At 36.6% G+C, this 19,206-nt stretch overlaps 1 protein-coding gene across 2 annotated transcripts; it reads left to right on the top strand.

The window, feature by feature from the left end:
• The first annotated feature begins 1,290 nt into the window (after positions 1 to 1,290).
• Positions 1,291 to 18,928, top strand: LOC113117355 (grainyhead-like protein 1 homolog). 2 transcript variants are annotated; one of them, XM_026285974.1, is made up of 15 exons: positions 1,291 to 1,461; positions 3,360 to 3,546; positions 4,120 to 4,193; positions 4,945 to 5,281; positions 5,716 to 5,798; positions 6,065 to 6,221; positions 6,783 to 6,894; positions 7,710 to 7,804; positions 9,919 to 10,165; positions 10,297 to 10,427; positions 12,615 to 12,643; positions 12,937 to 13,022; positions 15,166 to 15,251; positions 16,921 to 16,985; positions 17,506 to 18,928. In XM_026285974.1, exons 1-15 carry the CDS (start codon positions 1,442 to 1,444, stop codon positions 17,618 to 17,620), a joined length of 1,824 nt encoding a protein of 607 aa, XP_026141759.1. In that variant the 5' UTR covers positions 1,291 to 1,441; the 3' UTR covers positions 17,621 to 18,928. The 2 variants fall into 2 exon arrangements, with proteins under 2 accessions (XP_026141759.1, XP_026141760.1); XM_026285975.1 differs by lacking the exon at positions 1,291 to 1,461 and adding an exon at positions 1,515 to 1,934.
• Positions 18,929 to 19,206: the final 278 nt, after the last annotated feature.

The raw sequence follows: 19,206 nt of genomic DNA, 5'->3' as shown, positions 1-19,206 counted from the left end.
GAAAACCGAATGATAGCATCTCTAAAGCCCTCTCTTACTAAGAAGAGGTGATATTTAGTTTCTCAGCTCTGTATCTTTTTAGGTATTATCTCTGCTTAACTGTATAAACACACTTATCCAGAAGTGAGAACGGCTTTCTATGCTTAAACATAGATATTAAACTACCCTTTTCAGTAATAATGTCACAGAAACTGAGGGGGAAATGGGTTTCATGAAACTGGGTGATTTGCATATTAAAACAAATTAATTGTCTTGGAATTTGGGAACTGCAAGCAAGACAAACATCGCATTTGGGCTTTAGAGTGGAAGACGATTAAAATGATATGTAAATAAACTAAAATCAGTGTTTTGCTCATAAACAAACAAACAGATTATTCTAAAGACTGGACAAATTTGCTTAACGTGTAATTTTATAAGACAACATTTAGATTCAAATCTGTATCTTTTTCATGAACATTTACATAATTTGCATGCAACATTATTATGCTATAATGTTCTATAAAGTGATTGGTCAGTTTTATTAAATACTGTATACTTGCATTAACCCCATTTTTTCAGTTATGGATCTCTAATCTTCCGTTTTGGGTTGGTGTGGGTGTTCACAGCAGTTTGAATCGGGCCTATCCTACTACGCTAAATGAACGCAGGGTACTCAATGTTGTATTGGCAACACCTAATATTGTTATGCATACAAATCACAAGAACCTGAAGACAAATGAATACACATGAATAGAAATGCTGCCGAGAAACTTTACAACATGATAATTATTTAACAGCAAAATAACACATTTCATGGTTTAAATGTGTCCCTTACTTTTTCAATTTTTCAATTTGTATCACTTCAGGCCTTCTTAAGCATTCAGTAAGACAATCAACAGTTTCAATTTTAATTTATGTCACACTGAATTTCATTTTTAATGTTAATGTCATTATATAGAAGACTTACAAAAATAATATTCAATTGTATTAAATATAAAGAAGTATCCTTTATGGTAAATCTGAATTACACATGTTTGCAAAAATTGAAATACTGTGTACATTACAGCAAGATGTAGCTCTGAACAGTTTAAAGGTCATTCAGAAACAAAAACATACTAAGATTTTGCTATCATGTAGTGCTAAAATAGATAAATAAGTAAAAAACACTGCACCATTCATTTCAATGGGTTTTTGTTAAGTTAAACATGCACAGACCATAAGCAATGAGCATTGTTGAATATTAAGCTCCTCCTCTCTGGTGTAATCCAATCCAGTGCCCTGTCACAGGTAAAACCGGCCCCAATTTCGCAGTATATCCAAAAAAGCGAGAAAAGCCAACAAAACCCGTTCTCATACAAGCAATTCTAACGCAGCCCTCATCCCATCCTGAAAACGTTGCTCCATACAAGAAGAAGGATCGGATTTACAGTACCAACTAGAAAGTCCAGTTCGACCATAAGAGATGTCACAGGAGCATGACAAGTAAGTTCACCACTGTAGGTCCATAGTCTACCGAGAGATGATCAACAGAAAAGGATCCAGTGATTGTTAAATAGAGCACTATTTACTGCTTAATCTAGGTTAATTTGCTGGAACTGACACAGATTAGCTCCTTGAGTCTGACTCGTCTCAGTAATTCCGGAAACTGTGTCTTACCAAGAGAAGTCGGACTGACAGCCGAGAGCCGATTCCGCTACACACTAGTGCTGTCTGGGCTCTTCAGTTCACCTGTCATGTTCAGACCTGCGTCGGTCACAGGTGTATCTGCACCTGCCGCGGGAGTTACGAGCGACGCACTCTATTTGTCAGACTTGCGTGTTATTTAGTTGGTTCGTTTGTATTTTTTGTGTGCACATCTTCCTTGTTTGGAGTGAAATCACATTGGAGCTTAAAGGCTCAATAAGTAAAGGCTTCTTGTAGGTACAGCTGGAAACAACATCTGTGTTTCTGGAAAGGTAATATTTGGTGAAACGTACTGGCTGAAGGTTTTTAGATAGTAAAACCATTTTTAATGGCAGTGTATGAATATTTTATGGATTAGTATGATTTATCAAGTTAAATATTGTTAATGTTTTGAAAGAAGAGTTGACTGAAACAGCACACCTGCTTTCTAGGCGTTGGCAATTCCTTCTCAAGAGCAGTGTTTAAGCCTTTTGTAGATTGTTTCAAGCATGCTTATCTAAACTGAATCTGCTGCAACCTTTTTGGAAAAGTTTGGGTTTTGTGTTCTTCTCCGAATTGGTTCGCCTGTACTTAAGAACATCAAGAACCAAAGTATACACCCAAAATATTTCCCCCGTTGGTGAGCTTTGCCCCATGCAAACAGAACTTTGTTGATGGCCATCACCATAGCGTAAGCAACATGAGATCTCGCGTCTGTGAATCCTGAAGAGAAAACCAAAACTCTCCTCTGTTAGTGTTTGGAGTTCGGCGGATGAGGCCACAAACACATCATTAGTAATTTTGCGCTTGGTCGCCTCTTTTGTTTTAGAAGTGGGATTGCGTGTCCACAAAGTTTTATTGTCCCAGGATAACGGCTCTATCAGGTTGCAAAGCTAAAATCAAATAGGGAGAAAGAATGGCACAATTAGTTATCAAATTACTCCTAATCCGTTTGCGTTAACCAACTTGGATGCAAAGTTTTGTCATAGCAACTCTTTATGGATTCATTCCATTATTAAAGGCTAGAGTGTTGTGTGACAAGAGACTGAAGAGACTAACCATCATCAGGATGAAGACTGTCACACATTAATTCGAAAAGGCATGTTCGAAGTTTACACTTTAAAATTTGATCGTAGACACAAGATTTTTTTCCCTACCTGACTTAACCTGGCCACTCCAGTTAACAGGTTTAAAAGTTGAAAAATAAACTCTACCTTGTCCGTATTTCATTGTCAGATATTTACACATAAATACATCTAATGAGCACTGAATCAGAGTATATTCAATCTCTGTAAGCCACCTTTTTCTAAATAATAGATGATGGTACTCAAGAATGAGGCCATAACCGGTTTTCTTAATGAACTTTGTCACAGTCTGTGAAAAGTCACTAGATCTCCTTCTGACACTTTACTGGCCGTCTTACTGGAAGAGCCAGTGAAACATGCTGTCAAACGGGAAGCTGCGGTCTGTGCAGAGATTTGTTGTTTGGGCCGGTTTTGTCAAAGATCCTGAGATAAAGAAGGCCTTTCACAACTTTTTTCAACTTTGACACTAGCAATAATGCCAAAATATCTTCAGATTGTTAATGCTCAACAGCCATCATATTGTTCCTTTTGACTCTATGCGTTTACAAATCACACAGCCCGCCTACCACTGCCTGATGATTCATTTAGCTGTTGCTCTAGTACTGACGGCTCTTTCTGAACTGTTCCTCACAGTAAGCGGGCAGTGCTCGTGCTACAGAATGACCCGGCTTACAACCAGCGGCGGCCTTACACAAGTGAGGATGAGGCCTGGAAGTCATTCCTGGAGAACCCCCTCACAGCCGCCACTAAGGCAATGATGAGCATCAATGGAGATGAGGACAGTGCCGCAGCTCTGGGTTTTCTGTACGAATACTACAAGGTATGACTAGTAGAGATTAACATTAATAATAATCATCATCATAATTTGAAATTAACTTTTCACAAACCCAAAATCCTGTTATAGCAATAATACACCAAACACAATAAAAATGTAATTATTAAAATTAAATATTAAATATGTGAAAGTAAAAAATTGTGACCATAGACTGTATAAAAACTGGTCGTGACATTTGTCAAGGACCCTACTCGGAATTGGTGCTCTGCATTTAACCCATTCAAGTACACACAGCAGTGAATAGGGAACACACACACACACACACACATAGCCAGTGAACATGTAATAAGTTATATCTTAAAATAGACGCATGGAAACTTCATAGAATTATCATTTTAAAGGGGATGAAAGGAGGAACTATACACAACAACAACACAACCTTATTTAACACCTATGATAATGCGTGCAAAATACGTATTATTTTAATGATATCTGACTTCCTGTTGCTTCATAAAATGTCACCTAGTATGTTAAATATGTTCATTGACAGATATAATGGGTAAAGCTGATGCTATTGGATGTGGTCAGACTTACATAGAGTTTGTTTACTTTCCCCAGGTGCCGCGGGAAAAGAGAACAATATCCCAGCAGAAGGCTGACGTCCTGGGCTCTGATGTGGATCCCAACAAAAGGTGAAGCTCTCATCAAAGATGCAATAGTGAATGCCGCTTTTCCCATGCTGAGAAGATGAGACACAACTTTATGTTATTCTTTGCTAGGGCTTCAATTAGCTTACTATCCAACAGAAATCATTAAAGAAAACTGTCAGCAACGATTTATTTGATTCATTTGTTAGGTCTGTTCGCTGAGCACGCTGAAACTACGTCATTGACAGCGATGTAAAAATTACTAAAAGTTCACCTGCACAGATATATTTTTCATAAAAAAAAATCAAGCATGCTATCGGTAATATTATACTTGCGTAGGGATGCGCGTGCGCGTCAAACAGAAGCGAAACAACAGAAAGCGAAGGGAGGCTAGGCTATAATTCATTTTTAATCACCAAACATTTATTACTATGCGTTTCATTTAGGTTACAAATTTCTACATATAGAGTAAGTAATTTGTAAACCAATATCTGTAAAAGGTGTTTACCTTTTAACATTTAGCAGCTTAATTTTTTAAAAATATGACGTATTGTTTATATTCATTTTTGTCAGTGGGTAATATGACTTGGTTTATCTTAGATATATGTTTTATACATGATAGGTTTTTAACAGCCATGCATTTATGTGTGTGTGTGTGTGAAGAAGAACAGTGTTTGTTGCAGTTAAATGTGTACCTCTTAAATTTATCAGTTGTTTGTAAGTCATGGAAAATATTTTTGAAACATTTTATACTGTATATTTTGGTTTTTACATATTCATCTACATTTTCCAACAGAATCTTGATGACCACTCTCCAAGAGCCATCGCCGGAGAACCGAAACCAGGTTCTGAAAGGAGTAAATCTCGTTCTTCCAGGGAACCAGCACACCCAGGACAAGAGAGGACTTTTCCCCTCACCCGATACTACAGTGACAGTATCCATTGCGCCTGGGCCAAACTACCCAGTGAAGACTGAGGGTCCATCACATGGATTCTCCGTCACAGTCCCCAATCCACACTGCTCAGAAACAGACAGTCACACGGTGGTATTCGACCCTCAGCTCCCCCACAACCAGTTCAGTCCGAACACACAGCCACGCACCCCAGACTCGACCTTCCCAGAGAGCTCAGATGTGAGTTCTCTCTCACACACACATGCACATATCTCCTGTCTCCCACCCTCAGACAATACTTCATTTACCTGGTGACTCTAAAGACATTGTTGTATTGAGCCCCCTCCCTATTTTTATTTGAACATGCCAAAATAGCAGCTAGCATGTCATTATGCCATTGTCTCTCTTACACAATAAAGTGCTGTATTTTCCTCTCACATAATAGCCAGGGCCTTTTCTCTCGCTCTCTCTTTTGCCCGCTCTCATTCCTGCTCCCTCTCTCTATTTTAACCTGGAGGGAGGATTTCCTTAGAAATGATAGTTCCACAAAACCTTGCACACACAGGGAGAGCCGTTTGTTTTTTCTATCAGCTTTCTCCCACTGACTGAATGAGTGGTGATGTGGTGTTTGCACTAATGCCAGGCCCTCTTGCCCCCTCTTTTGTGCGCTACAGGTGTTCGCGTTCCCAAGGGATCTCCAGTTAAGTATGGGTCCCATCCCGCAAGAGGACTACGCCACTTTTGACACAGTGTCAGGGTATGTCAAACATAACCTTATGAAAAAAAAAAAAAAAAAACTTGATTCCAATTAAGAGATACTTTCAGCTGAGTGTGTGCAAAAAGCATGGTGCATCGCTCTGACAGGTGCTCATGGCCCATGTGTAAATGACTGTCAGCCTACAACAAATATAACAAGCTGCCTCCTCTGTGTAATAGCAAACATGGAAATTGTCATGGGTGTATTTGGTCTGATGGTGCAAATATGTATTAAGTGGTGACCCCTTTTTTGTGTTTGGTCAACAGTAATAATTTTGAATACACATTAGAAGCCTCCAAGTCTCTCAGACAGAAATCTGGAGATGGCACAATGACATACCTCAACAAGGGACAGTTCTATCCCATCACCCTCAGGGAAACCGACAATGGCAAACTGCTGCATGGCCCCATCTGTAAAGTTAGGGTAAGAAGAGTATATATATATTTATTTTATTTGACCCTCTAACTCTTGCACTCTCTATTCTTATTCTATTTGAACTGTTTTCTTTTTTTATTAAAACCCTTTAAGACTTGCACTCTTTTTTTTATAACTGCTTGTTTTCTATATAAAAAAGACCTCTAACACAAGCTTTCTCAATTATTTTTCTATCTGTTTTTCTTTTTAGCTATTTTATAATAATAATAAAAAATAAAAAAACTTGAGACTGAGACTTGTCATACCAATTGCTCTTTTGTTGATTCTGTTTGCTTCCGTTTTCCTCATGTGTGTAAGTCGCTTTGGATAAAAGCATCTGCTAAATCACTAAATATATATAATCCACGGTTCCAAAACAGGACCGTCTTCCACATCCACTAATAAATACTTTTTTGCCAGTTGGTTAAAAATACTTGCAGATACTTTCCAGTGAAATTCGTATGTATTTAAGTGTGTAAATACTTCCTGTACCACTGAATAGATGAGTATTTGTTTGAGAGTGCTGGTACATTATTAGAAAACAGTACCAAACCCTGTGGTGTGTTTCAGAGTGTTGTGATGGTAGTGTTCGGAGAAGAGAAATCCAGAGATGACCAACTCAAGCACTGGAAATACTGGCACTCAAGACAGCACACAGCCAAGCAGAGATGCATTGATATCGGTGAGAAGTCTTTGTCTATCGATATCAGTAAACCATCAGTAGTACACTCACAGATATCACTCGTACTTTCATGTCTCTTTGAGTCTCTTGGTCCAGTCTAGTTCAGGGTGGAGTAACAAGTACAGATAGCAAACAGATAGCATACAGACAAAGTGGGGGGGATGTAGGTGGGGACAAGATAATAGGTCAAGGGGAGAGCCATCAATGACCTCCACAATGAACACAACAAATAAAAGATGAGCACTGTAAAACATGAAAGGGTACACAACATGATCTTGCTTTGAATGGAAGTCAACTTCTGAGGGGAAAATACCCTTTGTGACTTAAAGGGATAGTTCACCCAAAAATGAAAATTCTGTCAACATTTACTCACCTTTTAATGTTGATCCAAACCTGTAAGGGTTTCTTTCTTCTGTTGAACACAAAATAATATATTTTGAAGAATGTTTATAACTAAAGCCATTCATTTCCATGGTATGGAAAATAATAATAACAATGTGGAAGTCAGTGGCTGCCATCAACTGAGTAAATGATAACAGACATTTTTATTTTGGGGTGAACTATCTCTTTAATGTCATGATATTATATTAGTAAAGTACAACATAAGTAACAAGCCTCGATTAACTAGTTATGTTTAACTGTCTTGATTTTGACTAAAAAGCTCATTAACACTTAGTTATAGTCTATGATAGACACTTCTGCCTGTGTTATTGGTTTCAAATTATGATACTAACAAAATATTCCATTTCCCCATTTATCATTACTCCACTTTGTCCATCTATACTAATTAATCAAGCCTCTCTTTTCTCCCACAGCGGACTACAAAGAAAGTTTCAACACCATCAGCAATATTGAGGAGATTTCATATAATGCCATTTCATTCACATGGGACATCAGCGAGGAAGCAAAGGTAAAGACATTTTAGGGCATTTCTAATGAAAGCCTGTAATTATTAAACAACATTATTGCACTTTTATTTGATTTGCCTCTGGACATCTGTTAAAAAATAAGTGGCTTTCTGTTGAAAAGCTTTAGAGTGTAAAAAAAATAAAAATAGCAAACATCTTTTTTCAAATTTGTTTCCATGTGTTACATTTCTAGGTATGTATTTTTGGTATGCGGATAAAGGATCTTAAAAAAGACATGACCTTTAGGAAAAGTATGACTAACATGAAGATTTACACTCAAAATATGCATAACACTTTCTAGAGTACGTTGAAAAATGCAACAAAAACAAAGTGGGCTGTATATGCCGGAACATATTAAGAAATATCTTAAGAAAATGTGAAGAAGGGACTTTCCAAGATTAGTTTAGTTACTTGAGCTGGGCATTAGGGGTTTCTAACATTGGCCAATACCTTGACTTAATTTTTAGGTGTATGTCAGTGCTGAAATGATTAGTTCTCAGATCGTTGGGCCTGACAACCCTATTTTGTGCTGAACTGATGGGTTTACGGGGGAGACGCGCCCATCAGTGGCATTAAGAATGAGGAAACTCTGATGGGGGAGCAAGTGAGCACCGACAGCTAATGGAATCCTGTTTGGCGAGTGTGTCGAGACTAGTCGGGTAAAACCCGTCGCAAAGTGACAAACAAATTTTGGTAGACAAATCCTCTTGCCTCAGTCTGATTAGTTTTGATTTTTCTAAGTTGAAGCAGATCTATCTGAGAAATAGTCCTTGTTATGTATTCATGTAATTATAGTTCTAATTAGTCATATTAAAGTAAATAATCCAAAGTTTAAAAATTGAAATGGGGTATTTTTGCAGTGAGCAGTGTTGTCCTATAACCAGGATGCAGATCATAAGATAAGCCCGGTGCTGTAGGATACTCATCCGTGTGCACAGTCTCCCGTGTACTGACTGTTTGCAGTGTTACATGTGGGAGTGGTTTGGATTCTGTGTGCTTTGGAAAGACAGAAAGTGGAAAGAGAAAGGGCAAGACCCTGAGGACGCTTGGAATGGATTTGTGGCGCTCCCTAGCGGACTTTTGGAGAAATGACAAGCGTTGAGCGAATGCTTGAGCAAATATTTGATGATTAGTTGAAAGACCATTTGTTTCTAATTCTTATTTTGTCTCAGGCCTTTTGTTAATAATCTATTATTACATAAGATGCTGTATTGTCGTTGAATAAAGTTAAAGTATATTTTGCTTTGGTAGGAATAAACAGATGCGGTTTAAGAGTTGTACATATTCACAACCGTTCAGAAGTTTAGGGTCAGTAAGATGTTTTGAAAGAAAATAATGCTTTTGTTCAGTGAGGATGCATTAAATTTATCAAAATCTACAGTAAAGACTTTCACATTGTTTACTTTATATCCATCAAAGAATCCTGAAAAAAAAAGATCACTACTAGCTATAACAGTTTTATTTATTTTATTTTTAAAGTGTAAATTACCTATAAACATGTTGCACACTTTATATGGAGTATTTACAGAAACATTCATTTAAACGAAACAGTAAAAACTTATATTTTTTTTAATTTCACCTTTTTTATTAAATTATTTCATTATATAATATAGTAAGGTTGTTTTATAGACCATGATGGAGCAGTAATTCCATAATGCTGGATATTAACCCAAAGTCTAAAATCAATATGTGTTGTGATTCTATTCTGTTTTCAAAAGGGGGCGACAAACAACAACAGATAATGGCAACACAGTCTAGTGTTCCCAGTTCCACCTCATGCATTTACAGAATAACAGTATTCATTAGTTCAAGACAAGCAAAGCTGCCCACACAGTGAATGAAGTTTAAGACTAAAAAAGCTCTTTAAGGTTTACTCTTGCTTGTTTTTTTCTGTTCACTGCACTTTAACACTTTGCTATTTTTATTTTTTGAAACAATTCTGAAAGAAAAAATAATTTTTTTTGGACTTGTAAGAATTGATATTCAGTATGAACTTAGTTATTTTTTTTATTTTTTACTTCACACAATTGAAGAAATTTAAGTTAAGCATAACATTACTCTTTATTTCCGAGGATCAGTTTGTGGCATTTCAGTGTTCCTTCTCTTCCCTTGTTAGATCTTCATCTCAGTGAACTGTCTGAGCACAGACTTCTCCTCTCAGAAGGGAGTGAAGGGCCTACCGCTCAACATACAGATTGACACCTACAGCTACAACAACCGCAGCAATAAGCCTATCCACCGCGCTTACTGCCAGATTAAGGTCTTCTGTGACAAGGGTGCAGAGCGCAAGATCCGTGATGAGGAGAGGAAACAGTCCCGTAGGAAGGGCAAATGCCCTGATGTCAACCCTCCTTTGGGAAACTGTAAGCACAGCTTCAGGTTTTTACTTTGACATGTAGATTTAACTAACATGATGGTACTTCGTAGTAAAAACATGTGACTAGAGCTCCAGAAAGAGGTGTTTTTCACTCTGTCCATGCCCCATTTTTCCCAGTTGGGCAAGATGTCAAGGTCCCCCTTCTGCACAAGCGCAGTGACATCACCATCTTCAAGACAATGACGGACTTCGAGACGCAGCCTGTTCTTTTCATCCCCGACATCCATTTCTCCACCTTCCAGCGTCATGTGAGTACACTGTCTGCAAAACTTTAAATATTTTTTTTTATTAAAAATATCAGATATACAGTAAAAGTTTGTACATTTCAAATGACCTCTTTGAAACAGTTGGGGCCCAATAAGTGAATATCAGCTTAAAATACCCGTCCCATAAACATATCTAAAAAGATTGATATTTGCTGCTTTTTAACATTTCCATCATTGTCTTATGACTTATGAAACTCAAACGCACCGTGCTCCACAAGTATACAGCTGCTAGACATGTAGATTATGCAGTGTGTGTATGACACACTGCATGTGAGCACTGGTGATAAGATACGAGAATACACGATAATGTATTTTTGCACAATCATATAGTTTAGATAGATTTTGACCTTGGAAACTTTCCAGTTTTTGGGTTACTTCTGCATGGCAATAAACTTGCAGCTTTTGCATTAGCAATCCAGAATCTTATCTGTAAAACTTAGCCGGAGATGGTTCAGTCTGAGAGAAATTTTCTCAGAAAATGCTGGTGCAAGATTGGGTTAATGGAAAAAAAAAAAAAAGATAGAGCAACATGACTTTTATTTGTCCAGTTTATCACCTTTTCCCATTTAAATTTATTTAATTATAATTTATGAACAAATTAATGTATAAGTTATACATTTTATGAAATAAAAATATATTGTATATCTGCATTCAACTTTTATTATTCCCTTGCATATTTTTTAAATAATTTTGTCTGAATTAGTCAAAGCTCAATGAAGTTTACCTTATTTAATTAAGTATTAAGTATAAGAATATGTAATGAAGTATATTGTATTAAAACCCATTAAACATATCTAATGCTATTGGGAGTGTTAAAAAAAATTCTGTTTAAGAATATGATTTGTAGTCTCTTGAAAAAGTACAAGTACACCCCCTACAAGTGCCTCTACGTTGAAGCCTCCGAGCAGAAATGTTCCATATGATCATTAACATATAAGTGTCTGTAGGTAAAAGCATATTGACATCATCATTTCAGTGCTCTTTATTGCTTGTGTGAGTGCAGACTGCTGAAACATTTCACGGAAACAGCAGATTGTGTTTGGGTCACGGTGACCAGACTGATGCAGTCAGTTGGAAGGAATACAGTCATTTCTCACGATTATGAAATCTGCCATTTATGGCGTACGATTGGCTGTTATCAGAGGGTTCTTGGCAAGGGATCACATCTTAAGCCCACGTGCGGTTTCTTAATAAATCAAAACATGCATAATTTACCCCGCCAACTTTGTTCAGCGTACCATTTCCGGTCATAAACATCATAGTACCCATCACTGACTCGCATGTCTTAGACCTGGAAGTTATTTTTAGATCAGTTCAGTTTCTTGGTAGAGCTCTTCATTTAACTTCACTGTCCACCTTTGACTCAAAAACCTGGCCATCTATACGGCTAAAATCACATGACACACAGGAAAGCAAATGCTAGACAGTGTCCTGTCCAACATGACCTTTGATCATCACTAGTTATGTGACATTGAAACCCAGAGTATATCTAGATCCAAAAATAAACCCTCTGGCTATTTACTTTTCACTAAAATCACCCAAAAAGAACAAGAAAAGTGAACTTTGCCATACTTTCTAGTGCCACACAAACGAAGAGTGTTTAGAGTGGGAAAGATGTGCTTTTATACAATGCATCTGTGTTGATTCAAATGTTCTTGCTGTTGTTCTGAATGATCAGATTTTGTGAGGAGTTTACACTGAGGTATGCAGGACCTAGAGAGGAAAAATAAAGTTGGTCTCAGTTTACAAGCAGATAATTAATCATCACAAGTAGGTTAATCATGTTAGCATGTGTTAATGGCTTAACCCAGGGGGCTTCAACAGGGGGTCTGCGGTCATCCGGCAGGGGATCTGGAAATAGTTGTTTCATCTGAAACAGATTTTTGAAGCAGTTCAGCTGAATGTTTAATTCCCTTCCAACAATAAAATGCATAAAGTAAAATTAAAATGTAATGTTTTGAATGTAAACATTTTATGTTGACTTGCTTTGAAAAATGTCACAAATGAACTGAAACCAAATTTTCAGTGCAACACTTTTACAGTGCATGGGGCTCTTGGCCTGACAAATGACCCCTGGATTTTACAGTGCCTCCTTTTTCTGAAATATTAAAGGAATTTTGTTAATGAATGTTTTTAATGAAGCTTCTTTTGTGGCTTTTCTCATTACAGCCTTTCTCTCCGGAGGACTCAGAGGAGGGGTGAGTTTCTGTCTTTTGCTTACTTTGTGCTCTTTTATGTCAGCAATGTTTGTTCAAGACAGGGGAGGGTTTAAAATGTGCATTATTAGAGCGAAACGGCCTTTAGCTCTGCCCTGAAGTGTTGCTCCCTGTACAACGTTTCCAGGAAATGTGCCAGGTGCTGTTTGTGTCATGGGTAATGATGTACTTGTTAGCTCCTTCTTTTCCTATAGGGATGGAGGTTTTCTCAGAAATACACTCGTCTGCTGCATCTTTCTCATCATCTCCTCTCTTTTCCTTTTTTCACTGTTCAGCTCAGCTATGAAGAGATTACCTTATTCCGAGGAGGAGTTTGGATCACCTCCCAATAAGCTGGCAAGGACGGATGAGCCCAAAAGAGGTGTGTTTTAACTAGAACTGGGTTATATGTCATGTGTTTTGTCCCTGCTGTGGAAGAGACAGGGTAGTTTTGTGTTTATTTCAGTATTATTGGCACTATAAGTATCGGCACTGTTACGGTGCAATGCCATTTGGTTGCTTGTGAGTAACCACACACAAAAACATCCTAATTCAAAACACATTTGCTCTGTTCCAAAACCAAGTGAGCTGCCTATGAAGGATCACTCCGAAGATGTTGTTTTTGACTAACTCTAAGGCAATCTCCCATGTATCCTTCATGGAAAACACAATCCCATGATGCACTGCAGTATGCTCAGTAAAAATAAAAAATCAAGGTGGCAGACTTTCTGAGTGAAATGTTGGTTTTTAAATATATGCTGTGTTCAAGTCATGCTGTAATTACCGTAATTATGAGATGCCAACTAGTGTGATGTGAAATGATGTGTTTCCGTGGCAACACTAGCAATGGCAAAATGAATTTGCAGACGTCACGTGATGCAAGTCACAGCTCTCAGAAAATTCAGTTTACAACTTGCAACTACAAGTTCTGTGAGGACTTCAATGCTTTTTACAAGTCAGAGACTCATAATTACAGTAATTCTGACATGACGTTATTTTTATTTTATTGAAGATAATTTTATTTTATTGAAGATAATGAATTTTAGTATATCCAATAATTATATATAAATTGTTTTTCTATTATTTTACCCAGTATGTGTGCTATGTCATATTATGTTAATTAAACGTGGACCATGGCCACGTTTGTCTTTTTATTACATTGACACAGGCACAGATTGCTGCAGTTTTATTGCAGTGGTTCAGAATTCAAATGTGCGGTGAATTCTGCTAAAAGTTTAATGCACCACTGTGTTAGAAAAACAGCCCCTACACCAAACCCAACAATGAACCGAACCGATACTGCTAATGAATGCAAACGTGATATAAAACCATATTTGTCGATGCAACCATGCTATACTTTCTTAAACGCAGGTATCAGCTGTTTTGTCAAACTGCAGTTTCACAGGATTTGTTCCAGAGCTCTTCCACTCATAAGTGCAAACCACCGAGCAAACTTGCTGACTTAAAAAATCCATACATATGAAGCTGTATTCAAAAGTATTAGTTTTCAAATCTTGCAGCATGTTAAAATTGGTTTGAATAACATAATGTTCTGCAAGTAGGCTTTCTTAAACCCCGGCACTGCAAATCTGTATGTGTGAAAATTAGTTTAGTTTTCATTTCAACTGGAAACTGCAGTGATTTGTACACATAGGTACATTATTTTAATTTTTGCCAAAATTTACATAGATGCACATATTTCCAATGAGCCTGGAAAGGCTCATGCTCATGCATTTGCTCAACTTTAGTTTTTTACTTAATTGCTTGTGTGGTGGTGTGTGGAGTCACTCTGTCCAGTGTGAGGGTTCATGACGGTAGGATGCTGCCTTAGAAGGCAGTTGCCTTTAGTGATTCAGCTGACTAGGTTTTGGAACAAAGCTATTGTTTGTACCCAGATAGGTTCTAATTATAGACTAGTATGTCTCAACATTTGAGTGGTAATCAAATAAAGAACGGAAATGTGGAGGTCATCAAATCCTGCTAGCCCTCCCAAAACGATGTCTTGTCTCTCTGTGGCCATCCTCTGCTTGTTTATCTATCAAATAGCAGTCACGGTCAAACATGTGTGGGAGGGTGCGTGTTTGTGTGGATTTAACCAAACCTCTTGCCAAAAGCAACACGTCGGCTTTGGAGTAGAATATTATGTGTGTAATCGGTGTACTCCGGACTTTCCACATCACTGAACATCCCTTGCCGGAGCTCAGTGTTCCCAGTAATGCCTTGGGATGCTGGCCCGTCCTTCTGGGGATTTTTGGGTGAAAGGGGAGGAAAGGATGGCACCGGTGTTTATAGATAACAGCAGCAACTCCAACTACAGGGAACAGCATGTGAGGCACAAGGTTATAAAAGGCATGCATTAAAAGAGCATATCAAATCATCTGCCATATGAAAGCCTTGGCAGATGATTTGGACTTTAATTTCTAGTTTATGTTGGTTTCCAAGTCTGACCTCAGTTTAAAAAAAAAACTGGGCTTGCAGTTTGTGCATGAGTGACCATAGCTGACCACATTTCTCTGCCTTTGCAGTTTTGCTGTATGTGCGCAAGGAAGCAGAGGAAGTGTTTGATGCTCTCATGCTGAAAACTCCCACACTACAAGGCCTGGTGGAAGCGGTGAGTTCACTACTCTTTTCCCAAATGTCCTAACATTATTAGTGCTGCTTGCTAAGGCAAACATCATTTTTGATCATTTACGGTTAGGAAATGGTGAACACACATTACCATTAAGTATTGCAGTGAGCTCAGTCTATAAAATACATCCAATATAGTAGACTTTAAAAAGTATCCATAAAATAGTGTAAGTAGGTAATAAGTCCGATTTATACTCAATTATTTGGTTGTGCATTGTGTTTTAATGCTTATTATGGTATTAGATTAACAACTATTGAATTTAATTTCACCACCTAATGCATTCCCATTATGCATTGAGATGAGCTCAGTGAAAAAAAAAAAAAAAAAGTCCAATACAATTATCCATAAAATATTATTTTTATCTAACAACAATACTCATAAAATGCTAATACACTAAAATAATACTAATAATATACTAATTTAGGATTATGAAAATATTTTTGCTATTTGTGTTTGTATTTTTATGCTTAATAATAGATATTTGCATGTGCAACATCAAACTACTGAAATCAGTTGCGCACCATAAAACATTTACTAGAAAACATTTTAAAATGGTAATAAATTAAAATGCTAACATATTACAGTTCTTCAAATTATACAAATATGAACTTATTTAATAAAATATAATACATTTATAATAAATGTATAACAAATAAAATAAAATGTGTTTGTGTTTTGTAAATGTATGTTCATAGACTGTTGTTCTATTAGCTTAGCAACATGCTACCTTAAAACTCCTTATGACCTGGAATTGATTTCACTTTTTGAAACAATCATTCTTTGACTTTTTTCCCTGCCTGATTATAAAAACTAGCAAATTAACTGCATAACTGCCCACCTATAACATCAGCGTCATGTTAGCACATTTTGTTCAGACGAGAACCACTCATGTTTCTTTAGGAAATCTAATATAACTAATAGAGGTTCACTGCCTGTAGTGCGGGGTTATTTAAGGACACAGTCACAGAAAGAATGGAGAAAAACATTAATTTGATGTTCTAAACATTATAACAGTATAATTTTGTTTAGTAATGCATCGCTTGCACCACAGAAACGGACAATAACATACTCGAATGCTCCTTCCAAGAAAGCTCCCACCCAAAAATTATACATCCCATCCAAACCCACAGCTTGTTTCCACAGCTTCTAATGCAGCACACTACCTCCCAGAGAAATTCAGATGCCAGCGAAGTGCACTAACATGTGGCCAGTGCAGAAAAGTCCCTGAAATTAGAGTCTGAAGCTGGGTGATTTAATGGGAGCATTGAGTTACGTAGCAGGAGATCGACTGTCAACAGACCGTCTGCATTAAGACATTGCAGGAGGCCACAACGAGAATCACGCTGGCTCACAAACACATCCATCTAATAATCACAAAAGCTGGCAAGGGCTAAAGAGGTTCCATTTAATCAGTACATAGTGTTGCATTACTCACCGAATTACTACTTTAAATAGATAGTTCACTCAAACATGAAACAATTCTGTCACCATTTGTGGAACATAAAAAAGATACTTTGATAAATGTCTTTTATCAGATGTCTTTGATAAATAGTTGAGTTGCTTGAAATGATAAACTGCTGTCCTTACTGCTATGTGATTAAAAAATGCATGTTAATAGAGTGAACTTCCTAATGGATTTGCTCTCCACCAGATTTCAGAGAAGTATGATGTTCCTCTTGAGAAGATGGGAAAGGTCTGCAAGAAATGCAAAAAAGGGTAAGATTGTTTAAAACTAGGGCTGTCAATTGATTACATTTAGGGGCTATGACTTGCATTAAATTCATTATGTATTCATATATTTTATTCATTAAATTGTTTTTTTTTCTTTTCCTATTTTTTATTTAATTTATTTTTTTTAATTATTTTTTATTATATTTTTTATTATTTTATTTATGAATTTAACGAAACTAATGAAATATAAATAAAAAATAACACGTAAAAACAAGTTTTTTATTAAAATGAAATAAATGACAAAAATTAATTTAGTCATTTATTCTAAGATCAAAAATTTACAAATAATTGCTTTTTCTTTTTGCAAATGATTATATTATAAATATTTTTTATTTTTATAGTAAATTAATTTACATTTATTTTATGAATGTATTTTTGAAGTCATTTTACTAAATTACCATGTTAAATTGAAAGACCTTATTTACCCGTTTGATCAATCACTGAACCACAGTCAGTCAGGGGGAAAACTAAACCACGGTGTCCCTCCATCTCTGGTTCTTTTCAGGATCTTGGTAAACATGGACGACAACATCATCAAGCACTACTCCAACGAGGACACCTTCCAGATCCAGATGGAGGAAATGGGAGGAATGTTTAAGCTCACGCTGACAGAGATTTGAAGATCCTACAGACTGGTTTACACCAGGCTTCCTGCTCTATTAGGAGACATCAGATCTTTTAGTGTAGTCTAATGAACAGTTTTGGGGTGACCTAATACAGTATATGAGCCTTAAGTACTTTTTGAATTGAGAGTGAAATAATAGAATCTCTCGGATGTGTTTCTGCCAAATACCTTGAAGGTTTTGAGCCATATTTTCTATTTTACTTGAGTATAAGCAGATAGCTGTCTTTTTTTATCCCTTCTCAATTATTTTGTGATGCTGAAAGAGAGGTCACAATTACAATTTACTATTGGTTTTCCTGTTTAAAGTCATAGCACTGGAGATGCTAATCTCAAAAAAGGTTGAATGAAAAGGATGTAGTGAAAATGAGTTTGGGAAATACACATTTCTTCGCTGTATTGATATGAATAACCCTGAGCAGTATTTAGTGAGTATAATAGTATATCATCTCTTGCTCAGCAACTCTACGAGATGCAGTGTCACAAGCATTGCTTGTACAGTATGTCTAACTTGTATTCCCAAGAAAAAATGTTCAACCTTGGACTTCCCCAGAGTCTGTCATTCCTTATATGAACAAATAAGGTCCATACAACAGGCCCTCTGATGAATCCTTCAGAAGGCATTTTCAAAATGTGATCCATAGAGAATCAGTATAAACTTTCTTTATTTGAACAAAATAACACTACAGATTTATAAGCACATTATTTTGCAACTGTTATTTTGCTGAATTTGCAATCAGTGCTTATGTAATTCATAATTACTAAAGTTACAATATCAGGAAGTGCATGCAAGTATCTTTGAAGCCAATCAAATAAATAGTGTTACATTTTGTTTATTTGGTTACACAAAAAACTGTTATTTGGATTGCACTGACCTCAGTGCACATGCTAAAACTATAATTCATATTTCACTTCTGATTATGCATTCCCCTTTCTAAACAAATGTTGTTTCTGATTAAATGTACAGCTTTTGATTCGTTTTTCTAAATGCAACTGATACACTCTTCGTATCATTTCTTTTGTAAATATTTTTTTTGACAAAGGGGGTTGGGACTGTTTTTATAACCATAAAGTTTTCTATACTATTTTACAGTTTTACATCATTCTAAATGATCTATTTATGCAAATGGGTATATTTGTAGTTTGTTGTTGATGTCTGATTTGGATTTATGTGCATATTTAAGTGTTCTTATACACACAGATATTGTTTTCCTTTACTTCTTAACTGTTAGTTAGACATGTTTCCTTTTTGTATCAGATGCACAACTGAAGCTCCAATAAAAGCCACTTGGGCTCTTGTATTTTATTTGGCTGTCTGTGTGTCCTGTGGTTTTCAGCTAGCTGTATCCAAAAGAGTTGTCATGGAAACAAGCTGTGCTCCAAAAGCCCATCTGTCTGGTGGACAGGAAGTGGGCGGCTAAATAGAGAGTGTCTCAAATCAACAGTGGCCTCAAATACCCCCTCAGCTTTTAAGTTCCTTCATGGAGGGGAAAACATTCACTCTTCACCAGGGAGGAGAGAGATAGTTTTTTTATATTTTTATTCCACTTTTTTATATTTTCTTTATATATATTTATTTATACC

The sequence above is a fragment of the Carassius auratus genome, chromosome 17, assembly GCF_003368295.1.
Source record: "Carassius auratus strain Wakin chromosome 17, ASM336829v1, whole genome shotgun sequence".
Taxonomy (NCBI): domain Eukaryota; kingdom Metazoa; phylum Chordata; class Actinopteri; order Cypriniformes; family Cyprinidae; genus Carassius; species Carassius auratus.
This window is presented reverse-complemented; position numbering and strand designations above follow the sequence as displayed.